We start from the raw sequence: 26,789 nt of genomic DNA on the forward strand, positions 1-26,789 counted from the left end.
TTTCCACTGTGACCCGTACCTGTACTGCTGCTGTAACCACACCCTGCTCTTTGTGCCAGTGAGTCAGGTGACAGGTCACCCCCAGTGGGTGCTGGGGTATCAGCTTCCGGGAGTCCCCATTGCCAGGTTAATGGTCCTTGTTGCTCATTAATGCTGCTTTTAGCCATTAGCGGCAGTTGTGGTTAAGATAAAAGCACCAGCGAGGTCCACATCTGGCGTCTGTGGCTGAGATGGCCAATACTTGAACCAGAAAGTTGTTTCTCGAATCTCATCAGAATCTCTGTGCCTCTGATGGTGATGTCTGTTCCTTCTTGTTCAGTCTTTCCTGCTGAAAACAAAGCACTCATCTTCAGCCTTGAAAGCCCTTCATCTTCTCGGAAGTGGTGTTTATGCCCACCTTTGGTCTCCCCTTCTCTGGAGGATCGGGAAGGAAATCTACCTGGTTTTCTTGCTTTTTGCTTTTAAACCTGGGTGCTTTCTCTAGCTCACTTCTGGCTTTCAGTCAACAAGCCTTTGGGGCGTGCCTGCCGGTGCAAAGGGCTCTGGGAGGGGCTGGGGTCCAGAGACCCGGAGGAGACCCTCTCCTTATCAGAGGTGGGGCGTCGAGTTGCCCACAAGCAGAAGGTGGCCGGGCCAGCCCTGCTCAGCCCTCACGGCGCCCTCTTCCCCCGACCCGGTTACCTGTTCGTCCGTCCCACACCCTCCCGCCCACTTTTCCGTGTAGGACCCAAAGCACGAAGGGTTATCTGGTGAGCACTCATCGTGTACCAAGCATGACATGTATTATCTCAGGAACTTTCCACATGTTAGGTCATCCTAATAACAGCCATGATTTAATGCTATTTAATTATCTGTGGAACTATTCGTTATAGTTTGAGCTGTTACCTACACGGCCTTTACTATGTGCCAGGAACTGTCCCAGGCACCAGGTAGCTAGATAGACGGCTAGATAGCTAGATGGACTGACTTAGTTAATCCTCAGCCCCCCATGAGTGAGGTGCTATTACTATTTCCGTTGTGTACACGGGGAAACTGAGGCACGGAGAGGTTAAGCAACCTGCCCGAGGCCCCAGAGCCCGCACGTGTTGAGATCAGGATTCAGACCCACGCGGTCTAGCTCCAGGTTCGCCCTCCTCGTGCAGCTGCAGCTGTTACATCTGAATATCTCTTACATGCAGGCGCTTTGCAGTTTGTTTCATCCGTGCGCCGTAGCGAGGGTAACACTTCCTGTGTGGGCAGTGGGGAGACTGGGGCAGGCTTACCCGCCTGGGACACAGCCAGCAGCTGAGCCCCAGTCTCTGACTCCAAAACCCGCCCCCAGCTTTTTCTGCAGCCCGCTGCTGACACCTCCCGTGCCCGCTGCACGCTGGGGAGAGAGGCAGCCTCAGGCTCCCTGAGGAGAGGCTGTGGGGTAGCGCAGGGTCCGGAACCCAGGGGCCACACAGACGCTGGGGGCGGGGGTGACGGGGGCGGAGGGCTGGGTGTGAAGGCAGAGCAGTACCCACCCCACAGGCGCAGCCCAGGGGTTGCCAGACGCTGGCTGTGGGCCGGGCTGGCACGGCAGGCTTCTGGGAAGAGGTGGGCACAGCATCGTGACCAGAACAGAGCATGATGCTGGGCCCTGGGGCTGACTCATGCAGCCTGGAAAGGAAAGATTCAGCTGTCAGACCGAGGGCGGCTCTTAAGACGGGGTGCTCTCAGCAAAGAAGGTGAAAATTGTTCTGCTCAAGACAGCTCCTTTACGGAGGCAGTAAGTGTGCACTTCAAGCCCCCGGAACCCACGTCTTGCAGGGGATGCCACCTGTCAGCAGGCTTTCACACCCAGACTGCGATTGTTGGCATTCACGTGGTGACTCCCGGCTCACAAAAGGCAGATAGAAAAGCAGAGTCTGATCCTACTGTATGCTTCCATTCATATCAAGTTCAAATGCAGGCAGAACTAATCTAGGATGATGGAGGTCAGCCGTGTGGCTCCCTGTGTGAGGGTTGGCTGCCGGGGCGTGGGGTGAGAGGGAACCTCCAGGAGGGCGAACATGGTGTCTGTACCTTGATCTGGGTGGTAGTTACACGGATGTGGACATACAACCATCAAGCCGCACTCTTAGTATTTCTCCCTGTATATTAGCCTCGGTAAAAATTGAAAACAGACAAATACAGGTCTGGGGTGACAAAGACCCCTCAGGTGGCCTGCCACCAGCCCTCCCCTGCCCCCAGGGCTCCTCACCTACTGGCCTGTGTTTTCTTCAATTCTTGTCAATGCAGCAAATACTCGTTGGGAATGTGTATGCTTACCCGTGCTAAGTTCTGAGGACTCAAGGATTCATTCATTCATTCATTCCGCTATGATTTTGGCGCCTGGCCTCTTGGAAATGCTGCTTGACCTGCTAAAGGAAAAAGATCTTCCTGTTTCAGCGAGTTCCCTGGTTCAGAGCTGCTCGGAAAGACAAGAACCTCCCACTTGGACCTGTCACGATCTATAGCCTCTCCGGGAAGCTTCAAGACCCCTAGGGACACCTTCTCTCTGGCCCAGCCACTGTGATTTTGAGAGACTCTTTGGTACCCTGGCCTGGGGGACTCGGCCACCAGCCCTCGTCCTGCCCCATCGGCCCCCGGAGCTCCGCCACTGTATGTTTTAAGTTTCTATTCAAATCCAGCAAATATTCATTGGGAATTTAAAAACCAGACCCCAGACTGAGTCATGGGCACCCAAAGATTCATTCATTTATTCATTCAACAAACATTTATTGAGTGCCTGCTACTTACCAGGCAGCCTTTCAGGTGGTGGGGAAATTTTCTTTCACAGCAGTAAATAAATAAAGCGGACAACAATACACGGAATGATTGTATTGTCACAGGGGAGACACACAGTAATCGAGAAAAACCAGGAGCGTCAGGGTGAAGGTCGTGATGACAGAGTGGCTGGGGGGCCTCGGAGGGAGAGCCCTCGGGGACCACTGTGTCAGGCAGAGGGACAGCAGGTGTCACGGCCCTTCCAGAGCCTGTCCCAGGCCTGAGCGGCTGAGCAGGGAGCAGGAGATGTGGGTCAGAGAGGGGACCATGGCCACTGGCAAGCACTTGGCCATCTACTCTGAGGGAGGAGCCATGGAGGGCTTGGAGCAGAGGCCTGAGGGGCTTCCACCCGGATTCCAAAAGGATCCCTCTGGCTCTCATGTTGAATAGGGTGGGGCCTGCCCTTGGGTGGCTCTTAAGTGCGTAGGGCTCTTCTGGGATCCTTAATTAAGAGAAACTTGTCATGGGCCTCTCGATTCCACAGAGAAGTCAGGGAAGGCTTCCCAGAGGCGGTGACATTTGGTCTGTGTCTTGCAGAACATGCACAAGTCTGCAGGCAGGGGGAGCTGCAGAGGCAGAGTCACGCGTCTTCGCTTGTTCACAAGTTCATTCACTCATCTACTCGTCCTTTATTCATTCAGAGGACATTTTATTGAGCACCTGGGTAAAAAGTAGAATCCAGCCCTGTTCCTCGAAGAAGTCAGTGTCCAGCAAGGAGTGGGAAGACAGAGGGACAGCCAGATCCGTAACACATCCACGAGGAAACGCGGCAGGGAGCTGCAGCCGCACAGAGTGGGCGGGGGGCAGCCTCCGTGGCACGGGGTGCGGTCACAGGAGCCTTTCTGGACAGCGGGTCACCTGAGCCAGTTTTGAAAGATGAGGACGAATCCACCGAGAAACAGGAAGGAGAATTTGCAGGCAGAGCACCAGCACGGGCACAGGCCTCCCACATCCCACGTTGGCACTGCAGAGGCGCGGGACACAGTGTGTTCTAGAAAGCCAAAGAACTTTGGGTCTGCTGAAACCAAAGGCCAGTATGGGAAGAGGCCCAGGAACCAGCGTTAGGAGGAAGGCGGGGCCCGAAGCTGGAGTCCTTCGCGCATGTCGGGGGCCTGCATTCGGCCCTCGGACACCCAGATTCTGTGGCTCTACGACAGACGACGGGGAGGAGGGACCCAGGCTGGAGGCAGGGAGACCTGTTGGGAAAATGCGGGGAGAGGCCAGACCAGGGGTGATGAGCCCTGAAGGAGGACAACGGGATGGCGAAGACGATGCATGTGAGTTCCATCTTGGAGATGGACGCGTGAGCGGGGGAAGAGCCCATCACAGGGTGACTGTGGACGGTGTGTCACCAAGCAAGACGGGACACCTGGGAGGAAAGAGGACCTAATGAGCTGGACCTTATGAAAAGTCCAGCTCCAGGGTAAAAGCACAGGGCACACGAGGGGAACAGCAGGGCCCCTTACAGCAGCTGGTCTGTACGAGACCGTACAAGGCTCTCGTGTCTTAACTAATTTCTCCACTATTTAACTATCCCCATTTCGCAGATGGGGAAACTGAGGCACAGCGGCTGACAGTAACTCTCCCAAGCGGCAGAGCATGTAAACGGCAGGGCTGGCCCTGGGCTTTGAACCCAAGCTCCTGACCACCAATCACACGGGGAGACCTCCGCCCCCAGGATGCAGGGTGAGAGCTGGAAACTTCTCTGGGGCAGTGAGAGGAGCCGTGCGTGCGGGCTGGGAGCTGTGTCTCAGCAGGACAGGGGTAGCTCTGCCCCCAGGCCCCTGTAGGCGTGGCTTCTCACGGAGGTCTCCAGCCTGCCTCCCCACACTGGTCACGCCTCTGTCCCGCAGTGCTCGCTGGGACGGACTGTGGCGCTCAACGCTCGAGAACGAAACCCCAGAGGACCCGGAACCCAGTGACAAGAAACGCTGCAGCACGCATGAGCGCGTCAACAGCGTCCCAAGTGAAAGAAGCCAGGCGCAGAAGCTGGGGCTGCTGTAACGAAGTGCCACACCTCGTGGCTTGAACAACAGGAATGTATTGTCTCGGTCCTGGAGGCCGCAAGCCCAAGATCAAGGTGTCGGCAGGCTTGGTGCCTTCTGAGGCGCGGAGGGAGCGGGAGCGTCTCTCCGTGTCTCTGCCTGAGCTGCAGGGGCCGCCGGCGATCGTAGGTGTCCCCTGGCCCTTTGACCTCCGCCTTCCTCTTCACAGGACATTCGCCCTGTGTGCGCGTGTTTGTGTATAAATGCTCCCTTTTTATAAAGACATCAGTCATGTGGATTAGGGCCCATCCGAATGGGCGTCTTAACTGTCTTGGCAATGACCCTATGTCCAGATAAGGCCGCATTCTGAGGTCCTGGGAGTTAGGACTACAACAGGAATTTGGAAGGAAAGGGACACAATCCAACCCTCAACACTCACATATCGTGTTATGCCTTTTATACAAAATGTCCGACATATTCGTAGAAACAGAAGCAGATTAGTGGTTGCCAGGGGCTGGGAGGAGAGGGGAGGGGCAGTAACTGTTTAATGGGTGCGAGGTTTCTATTTGGGGTGATGGACACGTCTGGAACTAGGAAACAGGGGCTTGGAGAGAATAGGTAGCTTTGCCTGCAGACAGACAGCTGCTAAGTGGGTAAGATGAGATTTGCCCCGTGGCTCGTGTTCTTTCCACTACAACTGGGTTCAAGCGGACGTTTCTTTGGGGCAAGCTGTTTGACTCCTCCGAGCCTCGTCTTCCTCGTCTGCAAAATGGAATCCATATATCAACCCCAGCCTCTACCCACGTGCCAACGCAAGGAGACAGTGCACGTTAAGAGCCGCTGGTACCGCCTAAGCGCTTCGCCGTTCTCATTCCTCTTTCAGTCGAGCTCCATCCAGGACGACAGAAGCCACTCTGTGTTTAGACAGAGGAACTGTAGCGGAGGGAGAGACGACCCAGGTGACGCAAGAGCTGAGACGGGACGCGGGCGCCGTGGGGCCCGGACGTGAGTCACTACAGGCGGCTCTGCCGGCCCGACAGTGGAGAGGCGGCAGGAGGAGGTGTCTTCGCCAGAGGCCAGGCCATTCAGCAAGCGTCTGGGTCTTGGGAAGCAGGGCCCAGTGAGGGAGGGACTTCCCGGGCGGGGCTGGACCCCCAGAAGTGGTGCAGCGGCTGCCGCAGACCCTGTCCGAGACCACTTCCTTCCCTCACGTCCCAGGCCCCCCCGCCCCCCCACCCCGGGCAGAGCTGCCTGGAGTCACGGGGCGAGGGGCCTGGGCGCGCGGTTCCCGGAGGCGCGGGCCTGCTGAGGGTAGGCTCTGCAGCGGGGACGCGGCCGCCAGCGCCCCAGCCGCCAGCCCGCCGGCGCGCAGCCTGACCGCACGAGTGCCGCGGGCCGGCGTGAGGACGGCGCCCGCCTGCAGCCCACCCGCGCCGTCGGGAGGAGCCGGCTGGGGCGCGAGCGCCCGGGCGCAGGGCTCCCTCTGTCCCCCGGGCCCCGCGACCTCTCCGGGCTGCTCAGCTGAGCCACCGGACGGACGGGCGCGTCTTCCCGCTGTAACCCCCGCGCGCGCGAGAGGGGCAGGCCGCCAGAATCGGCGGCGCTCTCTCCTCTGAAGAGAGGAAGCAGCTCCCCTGTTGCCCTCAGAGATCCAGCTCCACCCCTGGAGGCTTTGCCCCCTCTGCCTGTCGACTTTGCAGCTCGGGCCGGGCCTCCCGCGGGGCCTGCCACCCGGCACCGGCACCGGGGCCCTGGTCTCCCGTCGCCTCCGTGATTCGTTTGGCCCCTGCAGCTGTCGGCCAGCGGCAGACAGCTCACGGTCTCCACTGCTCTTCAGAGGGTCCCCAGCAACACGGGACCTCAGGGGGGCTCCTCACGGCTCCAGGACAGAGTGTCCTACAAAGCCCTGGGTGGAGGCTCCACATTTCTGGGTCTATCACGTGAAAGGCACTGAAGAGGCAAGAGATGAAAGAGAACAGGAGGGTGCCGAGGGACTCACACTCCCGGCACCTTTAGCACCGGGGGGCGGCGTGAGTTGAATTGTGTCCCCAGAGAGATAGATGAAGTCCTAACCCTGGTAGCTGTAAATGAGGCCTTATTTGGAAACAGGGTCCTTTCGGATGTGCTCAGGTTAAGATGAGGTCATAACCAGGATGGGCTAGAGTGCCACAGACTGGATCCTTAGAGGAAGAGGAGGGGCACACGGAGGGAGAAGGCCCGAGGAGACAGAGGCAGAGACGGGAGTGGGGCAGCCTCAAGCCAAGGGGCGCCGAAGATGGCTGGCCAACGCTGGAAGCTGGGGAAGGGCGTGGAGCAGATTCTTCCCCGGGTCTTTCAGAGAGGGCAGGGCCCCCGCCAACACTTTGATCTTGGACTTGTAGCCTGGTAAGGTAAGAGAAGACGTTTCTGTTGTTTTAATCCCGGTTTGTGGTGCTTTGTTACGCAGCCCTAGGAAGCGAATACAGGGAAGTTTGTTCAACCCTGCAAATGGCTACCCAATTCACCAGCCTCCCAGAGTGTTGCCCAGGTCACTCTCCAGGAGTGGGGAACCTTGAACAAAAGAAACGCAGTCTTGTGATCAATGGCGTGTTGAGAACTCGCGGTGCGGGCTGAGGAGGGATATGGGTCGTCTCGTTGAACCTTCCCACCAGCCCTGTGATGTAGGTACCAGTATTATCCCTGTTGACAATTGAGGAGACTGAGTCTCAGAGAGACGAGATACTTCTCCCAAGGCGACATGAATGTTTTTATTCCTTTCTGGCTCTGTGGCTATTTTGAAGGCCGGACTGGGCAAAAGGGACTTGTTTGGTTGAGAGATATGTTTGTTTCCTGTGCCTCTTAACAAATTACCGCGAGCTTAGTGACTTAAAACAACAGGTGGATTGTTTCACAGTGGCCCCGGACCGGGAGTGTGCACCGGCTTGGCTGGATCCTCTGCTCGGGTGCCCCAAGGTTGTCATCAGGGTGTCTGCGGGCTGCGTCCCTTCCTGGGCCGGGCTCCTCTCCCCAGCTCACTGGTTGCTGGCAGAATTCGTCTCTTGTGGCTGCATGACGGAGGCCCCGTTCTCTTGCTAGCCGTCAGCTAGGGGCCTCTCGCCTCCTAGGGGTGCCCAGAGCTCGTTGTCACACGGCCCCCTGGCAGCTCACAAGCTGACAGTCTGCTTCCTTCCAGGCCACCAGGAGTGTCCCCCTGACTTCCCCTCCCCTCCAGCCTGCCCGAGTGGAGCCTTACGTAACACAACCCAATCACCCTGTTCACAGAGGCCGCCCACACTTGAGGGGAGCACACCAAAGGGTGGGGTTCTGGGAACTATGTTAGGATCCTGCCTACCAAGCTCAGATGAACTTGACTTGGAGACCAAGACGAACTGGAGCCCTGGTTCTGTCCCTGACTTGGGGTGTGACCTTGGAGAATTTTCCCCACACCCTTTAAGTCTGACTCTCCTTGTTTACAACAGCGGGATGACAATACTAGACTCCAGGGGGTGTCATGAGGATGAGATCAGTGAAACCATCAATCACTGGAAGTTGCTAGGAGCTCGGCAGCTCCCTCCCCTCCCTTTGCAAGGGTGTCTCCTTCACAAAGGAAAACATGGGCTGGGCAGAGCACGTGGAAGGCCCCCGGCCCCCGGAGCCAGAAGGCCTGGCTGGGCTCCAGCCTGATCTCAGGCCTGAGTGTCTCTGAGTTTCTGCTGCCCCTTCCCCTGCTCCCCGACAGTAAGACTCACTGCAGCTTTGTCTGGAAAAGTGAAGCTGAAATGAGATCCCCGAACAGAACAGACACATTGGAGAGGCTTTCCTCCCTGTGCAGTGTGAAGCCTGGTTCCCCTCTTCCCAGAGGCCTGACCCCAAAGGGGGACGGGCGCTGTCCCCTCCAGGCGCCGAGCCAGGCAGTGGCAGCGGGGAGGTGGTGGCAGGTGTCTTTCCTCCTGCGTGATCACTCGTTGTGCATTTGCCTGACGTAGAGACCACCGGTCTAGTGGGGGCTTCCTGAACAGGTGACAGCTGGGAGGGGGCGGTGGTGTTTGCATTGCTTTCTCTCCACAAGATCAGCGCGAAGTAGGCTTACCCTGAGGCTTCAGAAGCCAAAGCTTCCGGTCCTCCCTTGCAGGGGCCCCCCCTAGTCCCGGGTTCTGTGTATTTGTAATTGTGTGTTCTTTTTCTTTAAGAGGGCCTGTCTAATTACACAAACTTCAGGTCCCAAGGAAATCTGGTTCTGTCTCAGCTGGGCCGCAGGTGGAAACGTGACTCACGCAGGACCTTCCGGAAGATGGGGTCCTTGTCTGTGGAGACTCCAGGAGGCCCTTTATGGAAGAAGGTTCAGGGGCCCGGAAAGTTACATGCGCCCCGCTGGGCGGAGCCCGCTGTCCCCCAGGAGGTCTTCCTAAATCCAGTTACATGGGGACAGGGATGGGGGCTTGTGGCACTGAAACCGGGCCGGGCTCTCTGGATGGAATTGGGGGTGCCTCCTGGCCGAAGCCGGCCTGCTGGCCCTGTAACCTCACTGCCCCCAGACCCCAGGCCAGGTAGGGTCTCCCAGCAAGGACTGTGGGTCTTCCCTCTCCTTTCTCTGTTCTCCGGCTCCCCAGACATCTGGAAAGCATGCTGGCTGACCTTTCTGACCGCAGCCGCAGTCCTGACCCCATCAGCAAACGGAGCCCTCAGAACCTGGCTGCCTCTAACTTCTGCAGGGAGACCCCCGAGGGGATGGCCACCCCCGCGTCCAGCAGCCCCACGTGTCAGCACCTGGCCTGGGGTCGCCGGCCCGGGCGTGGACTGGTCAGGAGAGATCTCGTGCCGGCCTCACAGCCCAGAGGCTGCCTGGCTGGGTTCATGGGGGCCGCACTGCACCGCTTCCGGGCTCGGCATTTGCTGAGTGGTTTTCCATCATGTATTAATGAGCGTTGGCAGCAGCCTGTGAGTTAGGGCTCGTGGCATTCGTGGCTCTGACAGGCTGGGCAGGCCAGGCCGCCTGCTTCCGGGGCCTTGTCATCTGCCCCGTCTGCTCCCGCCTGCAGGTCACACCTGAAGTGCCTGTCCGCGCAGAGCAAAGCGCATGCACTTGGAGAAGAAGGCAGCTTCTCTCTCTCGCTGGGGCTGGGCTGGGCCCTGGGCGGTGCATGCCTGTCCGTCCACCACCCCCGCGATGATCGTCCAGCTGGAGTTTCCGGGCACCCACTCACCCACACACCTGTCCACACACAGGCAGCTGGGCACGTCCCGTCCGTCGAGGACAAAAGCCTTTTAAGGTTGGGGCTAACGTTACAAAGTGCTTTCCCTCTCGGGGCAGGCACACGTGGAGAAGCCACATCAGGCCCTGTGCGGATGGCCTTCCGTGCTTCACCTCATCCTTACCCGCGGAGGCGGGGCCTGGGGTTTTCCAGGCCATTTGGGGCAGGAAAACAAGGCACAGAGGAGTTAAGCCACTTGCTGAGTACGAACAGTAATAGACTCAGCTGACTGCCAAATTGGCTCCTCCAGTGGCCGGGTCCTGGTGAGCCCTGAGCTGGGTGTCATGTCAGTAGAAAGCATGCACCTTGGAACCGGATTTGAGTTGAAGTCCTGGCTCTCTCCACTTGCTCTTCATAGCACTTCCTGGCGCCTCAGTCTCCTCCTCTGTAAAATGGGGACAGTAAGTAGAACAGCAGCGTGTCCAGGGCCGCACGCCCAGCTCTCGGCTTCCCTTCCTTCTCAGAGGCCGACAGGGGGCGGAGGGTGAGTGAAGAAGTGGTATTTCCAGGATGGGGGGTGGTGAGGAATGGGGGAGTCGGGGCATCGATACGAGGGGGGCGGGAATAGTCCCCCCCCCACCGCCCCCGCCAGATTATCCGGAGATTCATGGCCTCGTGAGCGCCGGTGGCAAGAGCGACTTTGCAAAGTACCTTAGGCTCCGTCTAACATCTTTATTTCTCTTTAACAAATTTCCCCTGAGGCCGATTTCAAATCAAGTTTATTCTGGTATCTAAAGGTATAAAGCCCATAACTCAGAGGCATTAGATCTAAAATATTCAGGCCTCCACGGCTGTGCTGCCCTGGGTCGAGGCACCTGAATGAGCTTCATTTTCCAGCTGTTACTTGAAGCCTGGAAGTGGGTGTCGCGGGCTTCTGTCCACAGACAGGAGCGGTCCTGCCAGGCGCCGAGGGATGTGCCGTTCCTGCTTCTGGATCCGGGTCTCAACGGGGCGGGGGGCGGGGGGGGGGGGGCGGTAAACGGCTCCCTGAGTGACCCGCGCCCTGCCATCCCGGGGCGGCTTCTCACGGTGCCGGCTGAGAAAGGGGAGGCACGGGGACGGCAGGGTGGGAGGACCAGACCCTTCCAGACCTGCCAGGGTCGGGATTTGCGAGTCCACGCCTCTCCGTGGGGGCCAGTGTTTCTTCTGAAACATCAAGACTCTAGGATTTAGGACAGTGCGTGTTGTGTTCAAAATGGGATCCAGACAGACCTCGGAGTTTTTCCTTTTTCCTGCAGCTCTCACTTCAGCCTTTGGTTTCGGAGTGGATTAAAATGGAGCTTGTCTGACAGCCGGTCATGCTGGATCCCAGCTGTGGTTCTCAGAGGACGGATCTCCAGGGGATCCTCCTCTAGAACAGTCGTATCCATCATGTTACCCTGGGCTCGCGCTTCCTGCGGTGAAGTCTTGGCCCAGGAGGGTCGATGACAGCAGCGCTTTCACTGGCGTCTCATGAACAGACACTGCACACGTCCCCCCACTGCTTCTCAGGACTTGTTATGGGGCATTCTGGGGGCTTCGCTGGAGGGGAAGACAGAGGGCAGTGCAGCATGGGTGCTCTCTCCACCTTCCCACGTTGACCTGGAACCAGGGGGGCGGGAGAGAGCAGTGCTCCCCGAGTTCCCCAGCCCCATGGAAGAGCCTTTTGGCGGCAGAAGTTCAGTGCCATTTCGCCGACGTGAATCAGGCACCTGGGAACAGGAGCTGGAGGTTCAAAGACAGATAAGTCTCAGACCTTCTGGCCTTCTGGCTCGGGGGAGACACAATTTCAATACAATGCAGAAAACAGCAGTGATAGGGGAGTGCGCAGAGCATTATGGCTGCACAAAAGGCAAGGGAAGCAGGTCCAGGAGGGCTTCTGGGAAGGGGCGGCGCTGGCTCTGATGACCTGGGGAGTGTAGAAGGGGGAGTGGGGGGAGACTCCAGGCCAGGGAGAGCCGGAAGCGGAGCAGGGCTCAACGGAGCGTGACGGGAACGAGGACCCCTGTGCAGTTGCCGGAGGGTGCGGCCAGCAGGGGACGCAGGGCCCAGAGGCAGCTGCCCAAGGTGGCGGCCGTTCCCGAACCCCATCCTGGGGGCGCCGAAAGTCGCCGACAGCGCTGGGGCCAGAGTCCCCGTGGCAGGAAGTTTCGAGGGAGGCTGTACAAGGGTGCCCGTTAGGGGAAGGCCGTGGGGGTGCAGGCGGGGAGGGGTCTTCGGAGGCATCTTCGGAGGTGAAACTGCTGTAAGACTGGCTGACGGATGAAACGCAGGCAGGAAGAAGGAGGGGCCCCCCAACGGGCGGGGGCAGGAAGACGGGGAGGACGAGGGTCGCCCAGGGCAGGGCGATGGTCTGGCGCGAGCCACGCCGGGTCTGGTCCCTGTTGGACGTCTGGGTGGCAGTGTCCCCCTGCTGCTGCAGGCTGGGTCTGAAGTTCGAGAAGCTGTGGATGGATGGGGGACCAGAGCCCCCAGAGCGGTGGAAGGTCGCCCGGGGCCTGTGAGCATGGGAAGTGAGGGCAGCAGAGAAACTCCAGCCGCCACCCCCAAGGGAGGAGCCCGAGAAAGAGCCCGAGAAGGACCATCTGGAGGAAGTCAAGAGAGCGCGGGAGAGGAGGGCCACGGAAGCCAGGAAGGGAGCCCCATCCGGGAGGAGCCGCCAGGGTCAGGGGTGTTGAGCCATGCCCTTGACTGGTCAGCGCCCAGGACACTCGAGGGCTCCTCTGGACAGAGTGTGCCGGGGGGCGGGGGGGCGCGTCCATCCCGAGGCCCCTGCGTTGGGCGTCCCCAGGGTCAGGTCTCAGAGGCACGTTTCCGTGCTTTCCTGAGCCCCCGATGGGTTCTGGTCCTTCCGGTCTGTGCCTCCTGAGTGCCCCCAGGCAGGCAGCTCCTTTCCAGCAGCAGCATGGGCTGGGCTCACCTGGGGCCCGGCCTGGGGACCCACCTGGTCCCCTCTGTGCATCCTTTCATTTTCATCCTTTTCCCCCTGGGGCTTTGCTTCCCCCAGGACCCTCCTGCACACATTCCCAAGAGACACACCCATCACCTCGGTCCACTTGGTACCTGCCTGAAACGGAAGCCAGTGAAAGGCAGCCCTCCTGCGATGGCCTGGGGCCGGCTGGGCCTCCCTCAGCCCCTGCCGGTCCAAATGGTGCCTGTATGTAAGTAAGTATTATCTAGCACCGCGGTCCCCAACCTTTTTTGGCACCAGGGACCGGTTTCATGGAAGACAGTTTTTCCACGGACTGGGGCGGGGGATGGTTTTGATAGGAGTCTGCAAGCAATTGGTATATGGTCTCTGTGCAGTCAAACCTCTCTGCTAATGAGAATCTGTATTTGCGGCCCCTCCCCAGCGCTAGCATCACCGCCTCAGCTCCACCTCAGACCACCGGGCATCAGATTCTCACAAGGAGCGCGCAACCTAGATCCCTCGCGTGCGCGGTTCACAGTAGGGTTCGCGCTCCTGTGAGAATCTAATGCCGCCGCTGATCGGACAGGAGGCGGAGCTCAGGCGGTAATGCGAGCGAAGGGGAGCGGCTGTGAATAGAGATGAAGCTTCACTCACTCGCCCGCCGCTCACCTCCTGCTGTGCGGCCCGGGTCCTAACAGGCCGCGGCCCGGTACTGGGGGGTTGGGGACCCCTGATATAAAGTGTGTGTGGATGGCGGTAGGGCTGCGTGGTTTCAGGATTTGAGGGATGGCTGCCTGCGTCCTAATGCCAGCTCTGGGCAGCACTGGGCAAGTCACTTAACCTCTTGGAGCCTCAGTTTTTTCATCTGTAAAATGGAGTCGATGATAATCGCAGCCCCCACAGCAGAGGGTTGTAGCGAGGACTAAGCTACTGGGGATGGTGGTAGTTGTCCTGGTAACGGGGGTAGTTAGCATGGGAGCAGCTGCTTGACCCCCGAGGGTCCCCTCTGCAGACTTCTGTCCCGTGTCAAAACTAGAGCACCTGCAAACTGTTAGGCTGGGGGAGGCTCCAGGTTCAGGCTGTCTGACAGGGCGCCCTCTGGGGAGCAGGGCTTTCCGTAGATGATGTAAGGAGAGGGCCGCCCCCGCCCCCCCACTTTCAGTGGGTCTGGGACGGAGTGGTGAGTAATAGATTGAGAAGCTCCTGGAGATGAGATAGAATTGAGTTATGTCCAAACACTGACTGCTTCCTAATGAGGCGCCGGCTGGGACTGCTCCCCAGCCTGACCCCGGGCTTCCTCTGAGCAGAATCCCGCTGCATTCCCAGCCTCTCCTCCTTTTCTTCGTGTCTCTCGACAGCATTTCTCTTGCTGCACTACGGCTTCCCGTTAACTTGTATCCTCCCCGTAAATGGACTGCTTGACTCACACAATTGTTCCGCTCTGTTTCCGGGGCTTTCTCTGTCATCCTGTCGCTCCCAGCCGGCCTGTACCTGCTGTGTCCTGGCCCACCAACGCCCCACGCCAGCCCTGCTGGGCCCTGGAGGGAGGGAAGCTGGCTTTTACAGTTTGTTTACTTTCATGTGAGCAAAAGCCCCAGGCCTCAGCTCCAAGCCTCCTGGAGGAATGGGAGCGAAGGTGAGCGGTGCCTGGGAATGAAAGGACCTGGGGCCGGGGCGGGGCACCTGCCCTGGAAACCGAGCCTGCAACAGAGACAGGGTGTGGGCGTGGCCTCTGGGACCCGCTGGGAGGGGCACAGGACAAGTGAGGGCTGGTGGCCAAGTCCTCCAGGCCCTGAGACTGGGCACAGCGGGGGGGTGGGGGGGGGGTGGGCACAGCAGCCTGGGAAGGCCACTGTGAGAGGGCGCCAGTGTCCCTGAGCCAAGGCTGCTTTCCCTGGGGGGCGGGTGACTCTGAAGATGGGCGGGGCATCCCGCCTCTCTGCCCCAGACCAGCGGGTAACCTCGAGTGAGACTTTGTCCCAGAGCCTGGATTCCAGTCCTGTCCCCCTTCCTGGGGAGGGACAGACCTTCTGATGATCCCACCTGATGGCTGGTGTAACACTCTCCAAGGCTCCCTCTGACCCCAAGGACCCACCGCCTCCCATCTCCTCCCTGGCCTCCGCCTCCAGACACCGCTTGGCCTCCTCTCACCTCCTCAGATGCACCCGACCTCCTGACCTCTCGCCTCTGGGCCTTGGCAGTGCCGTTCCCTCTGCCTGGAGCGTCCACACTGCCTTCGTGGTGCCAACTCCAGCTCACCCTTCAGGGCTCAGCTCGAGTGCCAGCTCCTTGGGTAGCTTTCCTGACCCCGTTACAGGCTCCCCACCACGCTGGTGCCAAGTCAGGGAATCTGGCCGATGCCCCGCTGTAGCCCAGCACCGCCGGGGGCCTGGCACGTGCAGGCCCCAGAGCGTGGGTGCAGAGTTGAATTGAGGGGGGCTGGGGGGCTGGGCATCCACAGCTGCTCTGCCAGCATCGGGGGTCCTCGGTGGGAGGGGCGGGAATGGGATGGACACGCTCCCTCTGGCTCCAAAGAGAACGGAAGGAACAGGGTCCAAAATCATGACGCCTTCCCTGGGAAGTCGCCGACAGTGGACCGGGCACAGGCCGGACGTTGGGCGCTCTGGGGGTTGGCGACAAAGGGATGGGCGCTGGGTGTGGCTCAGTAGCCCAGGTACTGCGAGTCCGGTCTAAGCCCACGACTCGGTGTCTCCTGACCTAGTGCCCCGGCAGCCCCAGTTCCAGCAGGTGAGGGAGGATTTGAACCTGGCACTCTGGACTACAGGTGCCGGTCTTGAAAACTGGGTTTGAACCCAGTCTCTGGCTGCCCAGGAGGAGCTCTTCGCAACCTGGGGAGACTCAGGAAGCGGATATGCACCCCCTACAGCCCCCAGCCCCGCCCAGACTGTCAGAAAATGCTGGTGGTCGGCAGGTGTGCGCCTTCAGGACATGGCGCTGGGGCCCCGGTTCCGGAGTCAGCCCAGGGCAGGTGAGAATCCGGCTCAGCTGCTTGGGGCTGTGCTACCTTGGGGAAGTTACCTGCCCTCTCAGAGCCTCGGCTTCCTTGTGTGTAAAATAGGCTCCTAACAGCTCCTATTTCACAGGTTATTTTGAGGCGTAAATGAGAAAATGGAAAGAGCTTAGCACAGGGCTTTGCAGGGAGTCGGTGCCCAGGGGAAGCCAGCCCTTGTCTGTCGGTCCATTGGCCATGGGCCTAGGGGGCAGCAGTCATCTTGCTGGGCCTTCTAAGGGTCGGGGGGCTTTGCACATTCTGAGTTGCAACATCAGGGGCATATGAGGACAAAGAAGAGAACTGGCCTGCTCCCCTGTGATAGGACCAGCTGCCTCTTTGTCACTAGAGCAGGGCTGATTATCATAATAACAGCTTACATGTTGTCCCGGGCACGGTGACATTTACAGACTGCATTAACTTGTTTAATCTGCCAAACAGCCCTCTGAAGATTTTCCCATCGATGATCCCCATTTCACAGATGGGGAAAACGAGGCACGGAGATATTAGTTAGGACCCAAGATTACACAGCTAGAAGGTGACGTCAGAGCCAGGACTCAGCCCAGCGGAATGACTTCAGAACCTACCGTCTCCATGGTATCTAGCCTTGGGATGATCGAAAGGTATCATCTCGACTCGTAGCCCCTGCCTGGAACACTGCATTGAGAAGACTTTAGACGGTGATTAAGGAGAAAACTACCGTTATGGATCAGCAGTGTCTGCCGTGGGCTTGGGAAGGGAGGATTCAGCTCTGTGCCGGCCACCTGCACATCATGAACCACAGCACTACTGACGTTTTGGGCGGCATCGTTCCTTGTTGGCTGGGGCGGCCGTCCTGTGTGCACTGTGGGGTGTTTAGCAGCGTCCCTGGCCTCCAGCCACTAGTGGCCAGTAGCACCAATCCTCCCTCCCCGCTAAGTTCTGACGATCAAAACTGTCTCTAGACATTGTCTCCTGAAAGGCAAAGTCTTCCCTGGTTGTGAACTCCTGCCCCAGAGCAGGCAGTGGGGGCTATGGGCCAAACGGCATTGAACTTGGAGTCCAGAGACCAGGGTTCTAGGCTTGACTCTGGCACCAACCAGCCTGTCGCCGTAGAAACGGCCCTTCGTCTCTCCAGGCATCAGGTTCTTTATGTGTAAAGTGAACAAGGTGAAGTAGATGGTCCCGAGGGTTCCTTCTAGAAGTTTATAATTCCACACTATGATTCTCCTTCCCTCACCCAAGGCCTTCAGTTAAAACTCTCAGGTTATTGGAACGTAACTTTCCAGAGATCCACAGAGCCAAACCCGCAGAAAAGCCTGCAACCTGCAGCGAGCTGCTTTGCCCCTTGGAGCTTCATATTTGCTCATTAAAGGGAAGAAACAAGAAGAAAAAACCCTGAACCTTGGTACTGAGATGTCATCCAAGCAGCAGTTATCAAGCAGATTCAAGTAGAAAAATCACAGAGACAATAAGTGCACACCCATTTCCCTGTGTTAGGAGAGAGAACGAGCTCTCTCTCGGGGAAATCTCCCCGGCTCCGTTCAATTAGGAATCTCGGCAGGAAGCCTGGAAAATCCTGGCAGCCCCGGAGCAAAGGGTTGAAGGAGGTGTGAGGCTGGAGAGTGAGACAAGGGACACGGATGTTGAGAGAGGGAGGCCGGGGTCCCGCCTGCGGCCGAGCGCCAGGGAGCTGGGCTGTGAGGTGGGGCTCTGGGGTCCTCACAGCAGGCGTTCCTTGAAAAAGTAGCACGTGTGTGGGAGGAGACTTGGGTCGAGGGCTTGGTTCGTGGGCCACCAGCAGGTAGGAAGGCTCTGTTTTATAGAGATGGAGGAGAAGCCACCACGAATGGGAACGTTGTCCGTGCTGGTCACACATTCTCCCCTTATTCCTCAAGGCAACGGTGCCAGGTCTGTGGGGATCCCACTTCACAGACGAGGAGAAAGGAAACGACCAACTGACCGGCCCAGCGAGCGTTTTCCCAGGTGACGGTGATCTCAGCAGGCTGAAATTCACAGGCCACGTGCTTCCACGTGGGAACCTGAGGGCTGACGCTCGGCATTGCTGTCCCCCGGTATCCTCTACCCTCTCTCCCCGGGGGTGCGTGGTCGCCCAGAGACCTGCAGTCATTTTCACGTCTCGTAAAAGCATCACAGACCTGCCCTGAGGAATGAAGTATGACCTGGGCCCGCGAGAACTGAGTTGGAATCTCTGATGAAGGTGTGGCTTGTTGTGGGTCAAGCTCTCCTGCAGGCAAAAAACCAACTTCTTCTGACTTAATCCCAAAGGAAGACTTTACTGGGAGTGTGTGGAGGGTCCCAAGGGATTAAACGAGATTAACAGCCAAGACTGAAAAGGGAAAATCTTCCGTAGCTGGCCTCGTGGACCACCAAGAACTCCCCATTCGTGAGCACGCCAAAGTCTCTTTGCCCTTGGGTCTCCTCTGCTTCTGATCCAAAATCCAAACCCCTGAGAGTACATCTGATTGGTCCAGCTCGGGCTGGATGTGTGCCCAGGATCCCTGGCTGGGGCAGGGCCATGCGATGCAGCCACTGGCAAGTGCGGGGGGCACTCTGTGAGAGACCCATTCCCAGAGCAAGGGGCTCCACGGGCATACCCCATGGGTCCATCAGAGCCTCAGGACGGGCTGAGTGCCAGGCCATGGCCCGCCCTTCTCTCCCCATCTCCTGCCCCAGCCCACCTGTCTCAGCACAAGATCCGTAGAGTCTAGGACCTCGGGAGATGCCTCTGTTTACCAGACTGTGATCTCTAGGTTCCAGGTTTAAAGAGGCGGAATTTGGGGACGGAAATCGTCTCTGTGTGAACCCCACCGCCTGGGGGCGGGAGCTTGCACCACAGAGCCCAGGCCCCTGGGGGACACTAAGCCGGGGTCCAGCCCCGTTGAAACAGGCGCCATCTCGCTCGTGTTGCTGATGACAAGGGCGACGTCTCTCCCAAATCCTCCACTAGCCCCACTCCGACTGTCCCGTTGGGGGAAACGCCCTTTGGACCTAGTGGCTCCCCTAGACTGTTGGGGAAGCTAGGAAGGATCTCGGAGAGGGAGCCCCTGTCTGCCACCTGCTTACAGACCGGAGCTGAGGGTGGATCCAGGTGTCTGCGGAATCCGTTCTCCCCTGCTGGGTCTGACACAATGCAAGTTGAGACGTTCTCTCCTCATGACTGACGGTGAGTGAGGGGTGAGGCGGGCTGACCCGAGGTCCCCCGGCCCACGCTCCTACCTGCGCGGGTCCTGCGGCTGCCACGGTCTGTCTGGCAGCTGCAGGATGCCGCCGGCTCTGAGCCAAAGTCTAAATGTGTCCCTCCTCCCAGGCACGGCAACGCGAGGGGGGCGATGAAGGGAGCGCTTGTTAATCCCGGGGGGAGCTGAGCCTGCGTCTCCCAGGCAGCCTGGCTCCTCTGGGACTAAAATAAGACACCCAAGAGGCCCCAGGCTGGGGCCCTCCAATGTAACAGGTCGCATTTCCACCAAGTCGGGCTGGGAATAGAATTAGAGACATGCCAGGCTGTGAGGGCCAAGGGGTCCCTGCGTTAGTCATGGGGACACTTCTCCAGCTTCGGGAAAGGCACGGCGGCACCTCGGAGCCTATGGCGTTGAATCCAGGACCCTCGCAGGGTGATCCAGGCCACGCCGTGACTGCTGCCCACCCGCTCCTTCAGCCTCAGCCCACCCACCCTGCGCCTACGCCCTCTTCCGGAAGCTCACTCCCCTCGCTGCCACCCCCAGCTGCCACGTTCCGTCCTCAGCTCTGTGTGAACGCAGCCCGTCCCCCGAGCTGCCCCAGACACCGTCCAGCACCAACCCTCGTTCCTGAAGCCCCCTGAACCTGCGGCTTCCCCCGTAGCACGTGTCACTAGCTCCCTGTTCTGAGGTGATGTGGACACTTCACCTCCCCAACCAGGCGATGCGTTCTTGCTGGCTGGACCCGTGCCTCTGGGCCCCCACAGGGCCTGGCATCAGTAGATGGATACTGAATTAAATGAAAGAATGGGCAAAGGGTTGAATGGATAAACGAGGTCTACAGGGGCTTCCCTGGTGGCGCAGTGGTTAAGAATCCGCCTGTCGATGCAGGGGACCCGGGTTCTAGCCCTGGTCCAGGTAGATCCCACATGCTGCAGGGCAACTAAGCCCATGCGTCACAACTACTGAGCCTGCGCTCTAGAGCCCACGAGCCACAACTACTGAAGCCCACGTGCCACAACTACTGAAGCCCGCGCACCTAGAGCTCGTGCTCCACAGCAAGAGAAGCCACTGCAGTGAGAAGCCTGCGCACCGCAACGACGAATAGCCCCTGCTCGCCGCAACTAGAGAAAGTCCCTGTGCAGCAATGAAGACCCAACGCAGCCAAAAATAAATAAATTTATTGGAAAAAAAAAAAAACAAAAACACGAGGTCTACGGCCAAACAAAGACCCCAAACAGATGCTAGAGGGGGAGCGAGGCCCTTCAGTGACCTATGAGCTCACTTTAGAAAGGAGAAAAGAGCACGAGGGAAACCTGTCCCAGGCACTGGGGCTCAAAGCAGCTGTGCAGGCTGTGAACCCCAAACACTTGGCCGTGGAGGGGACACGGGGCCTCCTCCCCAAACTCCACAGTCTGGTCCGAAGGCAGCTCCTAGAAATGAGAAGTTTAAAAGTATAGACTTACCCTTCACATCACCACAACTGATCTTCTCAAAGTGCTCTGACCAACATGGGCTAGCGTTAGGGTTAGGCCCCGCTTCCGCTCTCAAAGGTGGTAAAGACATTTCCCATCCTCCCGACAAGGAGAAGCTCTCCTGACCTCTCCTCTGCGGCCTTGGATGGCGTGCTCTCTGAAACTCTGGCCTCCTCCTTCAGACCCTGTCCTCAGGTGTCACTGGATGACTGTGTACCTGGAAAGCTCCAGGATGGCAGAGACCACGCCTGTCTTGTCTCTTCTCCTTGATTATCGATGAAACAGAAACACGCCAAAACGTAGAATGTCTGAGACGAAATCGAAGTGGATTACTGCCCTTGATGCAAGGTGGGTCATCCTCTTTGGGGATGGCTCTCCTCCACAAAGGATTCAGGGACCCAGGCTGTGCCCGTCTTGTGGCTCCACCACCCCCTGAGCTGGCGGGTGAGGCTGTGGAGAGGGAGAGGTGCACCCACCTGTCCAGGAAGGACGCCTATCACTTCCACCCACTTCCCATTGGCCAGCTGGGTCCCATGGCCCATCTACCTGCAAAGGAGGCTGAGAGATCCAGTGTAGCCCTGAGTCCAGGAAGAAGAGGGGTGAGCAGGTCCTCTGCCACATCTGGGTCCCCAGCATCTAGCACTCAGCAGGTGCTCAAAAATGTAAGCTGGATGGAGGAACTTCATAATGCATAAGGTCATAATGCTTAACAGGGTCTCACAGGGTCACTTGCAAGCCAGGGAGCTAAGGCTCTGCCAGGAAAGTCCAGCCCAGCCCTCGCTGCCATTCCAAGCCTGGCAGTTCTCTGCAGGAGCCCGGGGGAGAGGCTTCCCACAGCCTGCCGCCTTACAGCTGGAGAGAGGCCAGCCCTCCGGAGAACACCAGCGTGTGCCAGCCGGGAAATCACAGTTATTAGGAGGTTCTTTGGAGATAAGCATGGAAGCGGAGAGATGATGAGGGGGTGTTCAGAGGGGGAATTACAGGGAGCTGGAGGTGGGGCAGGGCCGGGGAGGCATGGAGCCTGGCTTTGTGGTGGCAGCCGGGGGCACGGACGCCTGGCCAGTCGCGTCTGCCCCTGAGCCGGTGTCACGGGCCGAGTTGCGCCCCTCGAAATTCGTATGTGGCAGTCCTAACCCCAGTACCTCGGGGTGTGACTGTGTTTGGAAATAGGGTCTTTATAGAGGCTAATCAAGTTAAAATGAGGTCATGAGCGTGGGTCCTGGTCATATATGAGTGGTGTCCTTGTGAAAAGGGGGAATTTGGAGACAGACAGGCGTACAGGGAGAACACTGTGCAGGTGAAGGCAGAGATCGAGGTGATGCTTCTACAAGCCCAGGGGTGCCAGCGGTAGAGAGCGAGCCCCTAGGAGCTCAGGACGGGCAGTGGTGCAGAGGATGCCCCGGAGAGCCCTGGGAAGGCACCGCCTCTGCCCGCGCCTCCTTCTAGGACTTCTGGCCTCCAGAACCGCGAGGCCGTGGATGCGTCTGTGGCGCTTTGTAACGACAGCCACCCTGCCTGTCTGTGCTGGAATGGTCGAGGTCACTTCCATCCTGGGCTCCGGTCCCTCGTCTGCAGACACACCTAAGACCAGGAGCCAGGGTCTCCCCCAGACAGCGCACGGCTTGCCGTTGTCCCGGGCTGCCCTTTCCTCTCGCGCCTGCCTGCCGCCCTCACCCAGGCAGCTCCCTTCAGGAGAGGCTGCCCCTCAAGCCTTCCCACCCCGTCGCCCTCGTGGCGGCTGTGCGGTTAGGTCCCATCTCCACGGCCTCCCTGCGGGACCTCCACCGCACCCTGGCCTCTTCTGCCGCTGCATCCCCGTGGCCGCTGTCCCCCCAGGCCAGGCCACCCAGGGTTCCAGAACACGAGGCCGGCCTGCCTGTCCACTTCTGCCCTTTCGCGTATACGGAGCCCAGTAGCGCCCCTCTGTACACATCAGCACCTCTGGAAAACCCTGAGCTGCCACCATAGCCGAGCTGTGCCCTCGCACCCTCCTCCACCTCTCCCTGACCTCTGCCCCGACCGGAGGGTCCCGCTCTGGAGAACCGCCACTTCCAGTGCAGGGTAACCCAGCCTCGAACCTGAGCCAGCGCCCTTAGCCCAAGACTCTGGAAGAACAGGTTTCCCAACAATGAAGAGTGTCGAGGACCCATGTTTCCCAGTCACGCTGCAGCCAATCAGAACTACCCGTAGCCCTGAGGCCACGCCATGCCCTTCTGCCTCCCGAGTGTGGGAGGGTCAGGGCCCGGACTCTGGAGCTGGGCGGGCGGCCCCGGTTCGAATCCTGGCTCGGGCACTTGGTAGCAAATGGTGTCAGTAATCGTCTCTGCATCACAGGGTTAATATGAAGACAAAGTGAGTTAACAGATGTCAGGTGCTTAAAAAGTGCCTGGCCATACAGGTGCTAAGTGAACTCTTGATGTTATTCTTACCCTGAGGATAACACTGTCCCTTCCCCTCCTCTCCCGTCAGCCCAGCCCCGTACCCCTCAGCCCCCCACCTCCTCCACAGAGCCCTGGGTCCTTCCTGGAAGGCCTGTGCCCTCCTGGAGACACACAGGCCTCCAGGCCTGCCGGGCTGTCCCCGTGGGGGCTTAGGGTCAGGGGCCGGGCAGCTTTGGGGAAACACGGGAGGAGTGCAGGCCCAGGCGGGCTCTGAGCTCCTCCCACGGCCCACCTGAGACACGGACTTGGTCCGTCTGGCCTTGGACCAGGGCTGCACCTGGTACGGACAGTCTGACTCGGGTCCAGTGAGACCTCCCTGATCTGGACCAGTTAGGGCACGGCCACCTCGAATTATTATAAAGTCCAAATTGATAGCTATTTAGAACACTTAATGTAGTTTGATTATTTTCCCACACATAAGATGATTCGAGCAAGGCTGCTGGAATGCTTGGTCCACACGGGGTTCTCACCCTTACCTCCTTCTCCGGTCTGGGTGGCCTTCACCAGCAGCCGGGCCTCGTCTGGGCTTTCCCATTCCTCTGTTGCCCGGCGATGACACGGATGTTCTGAGGTCACGAGTTGAGCACTCCCCACACCCCATGCTGCAGAAGTACCTGTTCCCGGACGCGGGCCTCACACCGGAGCCCCGACCTCGGCTTTGAGCTCGGCCTCAACTCCGGGACAAGAGCCCAGGATCGAAAATGCCTCACATCCCTCCCCTGCTGTCCAACCGTATCTCCCCCTGAAACGGCACAGCTGGAAACCCATACAGGGGGCCAACTCGACTCACGTTCGTTCACCCGTCCTGGAGCCCAAGGGGCCTTGCCGACCAGGCCTCCGCCCGCCCTGCCGCCCAGAGCTGCCTCTTCCAAAGTCTGGGGACGCCAGTTGCCTCCTGCTTCACTGTCGGGGAAGCGGTTGCCTTAAAGCTAACCCAGCACTCGCGGTTGTTACCTGGCTTCACTCCCTGATGTGTCTGGGGAGGACCCACACTGCATCAGAGCCCTTTGTGGCACTTGCGAGGATTCCTGGAAGGGCGTGGGCATCGGGCGCTTGGGAAGAACACGTGGTGAGATGTCAGGAGCCGGATTCCAGCAGCTGCTCTGCCATGGGCGCTCCGAGCCTCCTCTTCTCTAAGACGAGGCAGAGACGTCTCCTTTACGGCCTAAGGTAGGGCCTAGTGCTCAGAGCTGGGCCTCTGCCCCGGGGCTTGGGAAAGCAGGGCTTGTGACATCTCTACGCCTCTTTCTTGCATCTTCAAAGGTGTGTTTTTACAAAGATGAGATGGGCTGATGGGCCAGCTTTCATCTAAGCCCAAGCCAGGGCCTGTGTGCAGGCGGGGTGTCCCGGGTGGCCATCCTGGGGAGCGGGCCTGTGGGAGGGTGGGAGAGGGAACCCAGGTAGAGGGAAAGGCAGTGCGAGGGGCAGCCCTGAGCTGACCATCACTGGTTTGGTCCTGCTGGGACCCACCCCCAGAAGCAGGTAGAATGGGAACACCTATCCACCGGCCGCCATCCTCCTGCACCAAGGTCACCCCGGGGCCGGGGGGCCCTCGCCCCCCAAACCTCCAGCTCCACAAGCGAGTGAGTGTGTGTGCAGTTGCCCCCGGGCGACCTACCCAGTGCCGCGGGCCAAAAAGGAAGAAGCAACTGGAGCGGCTGAATCGAGGTTCCGGCAGGCGACACCCCAGGGAGCTGGTTGCTGCTCTGAGGGGCTGGAGTAAAGGCGGGCAGAGACGTGAGGGGTGGGCCCCAGGGGGCCCATGCACGCTCAGCCGGGGCCAGCGCTGCTTCAGCGTCTGTGAGGAACAGGCGAGGTCGTGCCTGTGGAAGCGCTCTGCCAGCCGCCGTAAGGGATTACACAAAGACACCATTATTAGCAAGTCACCGTCTAACATCCTTTGCTCCAGCGCTCCCCTGATGGCGACCGACCTCTGAGGTGGCCTGTTATGGAGGCTTATGTCACACCCTGAAATGACTCGCAGGGTAACCAGCTCGTCCCGGTTTGCCTACGACTTTCCTGGGTTTAGCACTGAAAGTCCTACATGCCCGTCACCGCCTGAGTCCTGGGGGTCGGTCACCCTCGCGGTCTACCAGGGCGTAACCCCAGGGCACGACCATCACTGCCCAGAGGCAAGCAGTGGGGATATTCACCCACGGGGGCCAAAGGTCACCCACACACATGTCCCCCTGACGGGTCACCCGCCACTCACCAGCCTCCACATCTGGGCGGCCCTGCGGTCACTTCAGACACAGCGCCACGTTTTCCCTGGAGTCAAAGATCCGGTTTCTTTTCTTTCTTTCGATAAACCTCATTGGTTCATTTTCAGACACTGTAGAAAATTTAGAAATTACAGAGAAAATGTAAAGAGGAAAATCTGAGTTCACAGAGAAATGAAACAGTGGACACCTTTTAGGATATTTCTTTCCAGATGCTTCCTAGGCTTAGAGAAATACCTCTAGTATGATGTATGTAGATGAATGGATATGTTAACATCTGCACACAAAATGGTCCTAGAATCTTAGGGCAGGAGGGACTCCTTTGGACCCAGTTCCCGAGCTTTAACAGATGAAGAAGTAACGCGTCTGGGGCTATGTGTCTCAAGAAGCCTCTTCACACAGTGGTTCCCTGACTCGCAAAGGGAGAGGACCGCCGTGTCCCCGGGGAGCACAGGCCACGACCCCGGGAGCGCTGCGGTATTCCCGCGGTGTGGTCCACCTGGGATCTCACAATTAGCCAACGAAGCTCATCACTTAGCAGATAACGCAGCAAGTGGCCCAGTTACCGAGAGAGCACGTGTGCGATGGATTGGAAATGGCGCTCTCTCTTACTGCTCACATCAGCCATTAATTTTCTCCCCTATTAAATGCCTTGAGGCCAACACTCACAAAATTAAATTTGACAGGGATAGATGTGAAGTCCTTCGGACTAAACACTCCACTCGACAAAAACAGGTTGGGGGAGGTGAGGCCGCTCTCATGAAAAAATCCTGGGAGGCTGAGTCCAGCAAGAGCAGGTCCCGAGAACAGAAGCACAGGATCCCGAGAAGAGGAGAGGCAGGGCTGTGCTCCTAGGTGGACCCAGGGCAGGGGACGGGGCTGGACAAGGGTCTTGGAAGCATCAATAAAGAAACGGCTGAAGTAAATGGGGAGGCCTTCCCTGGTGGCGCAGAGGTTGGGAGTCCTCCTGCCGATGCAGGGGACACGGGTTCGTGCCCCGGTCCGGGAGGATCCCACGTGCCGCGGGGCGGCTGGGCCCGTGAGCCATGGCCGCTGAGCCTGCGCGTCCGGAGCCTGTGCTCCGCAACGGGAGAGGCCACAACAGTGAGAGGCCCGCGTACTGCAATAAATAAATAAATAAATAAATAAAGTAAATGGGGATAGTTGACCTAGAGAGGATGCTCATTTAGGGGACATACCCACGTTCTCTACTCGAGGTGCCCCACTCCTCCGCAGACCCCACTTGTTCAGACTGGGGCCGGGGACGCGTCTGGTCCCAACTGTTGGCAACTTGCCAGCCTCCTCTCGTCCTCGACCTTGGGCCTCCCTTTTTGTGCAAACCCTGGATGGCTGGAAAACTAGCTTGTCCTTCATCCTGTTGGATACAGTTCCTCTCTTCAGTGGCTTGAAGGGTTGACGCACGACAGAGGATGGGTTCTTTTATTCCCAGGGATTATAAGTAACACCCGTGGATAGGGTTTTGTGGAGGCGGACAACCCCTCAGGAACTTGAAGTTAAAGCTGTTTGGAAACAGAATATGCCTTGGGAGGTGGCGAGGTCCCTGTCGCT

The 26,789-nt window shown here is 58.8% G+C and overlaps 1 protein-coding gene across 5 annotated transcripts in view; it reads left to right on the forward strand.

Annotated features, from left to right (window-relative positions):
• The window catches only part of CACNG4 (calcium voltage-gated channel auxiliary subunit gamma 4), a 55,034-nt gene that overhangs the window by 13,767 nt on the left and 14,478 nt on the right, over positions 1-26,789 (forward strand). For 4 of the 5 annotated variants that reach the window (XR_004347583.1, XM_032617073.1, XM_032617071.1 and 1 more), the window contains exons 1-2: positions 15,458-19,072; positions 23,610-24,171. The exons of the other annotated variant lie outside the window; for it this stretch is intronic. Coding sequence is in view for 3 of the 4 variants with exons in the window: in XM_032617073.1 (XP_032472964.1) it covers positions 19,063-19,072; positions 23,610-24,171 (572 nt within the window). In the remaining variant the exon portion in view is untranslated. Of the gene's footprint in view, positions 1-15,457; positions 19,073-23,609; positions 24,172-26,789 lie in introns of those variants that run through there. 5 annotated transcript variants of the gene reach the window in all.

Source organism: Phocoena sinus, chromosome 20, assembly GCF_008692025.1.
Source record: "Phocoena sinus isolate mPhoSin1 chromosome 20, mPhoSin1.pri, whole genome shotgun sequence".
NCBI lineage: Eukaryota > Metazoa > Chordata > Mammalia > Artiodactyla > Phocoenidae > Phocoena > Phocoena sinus.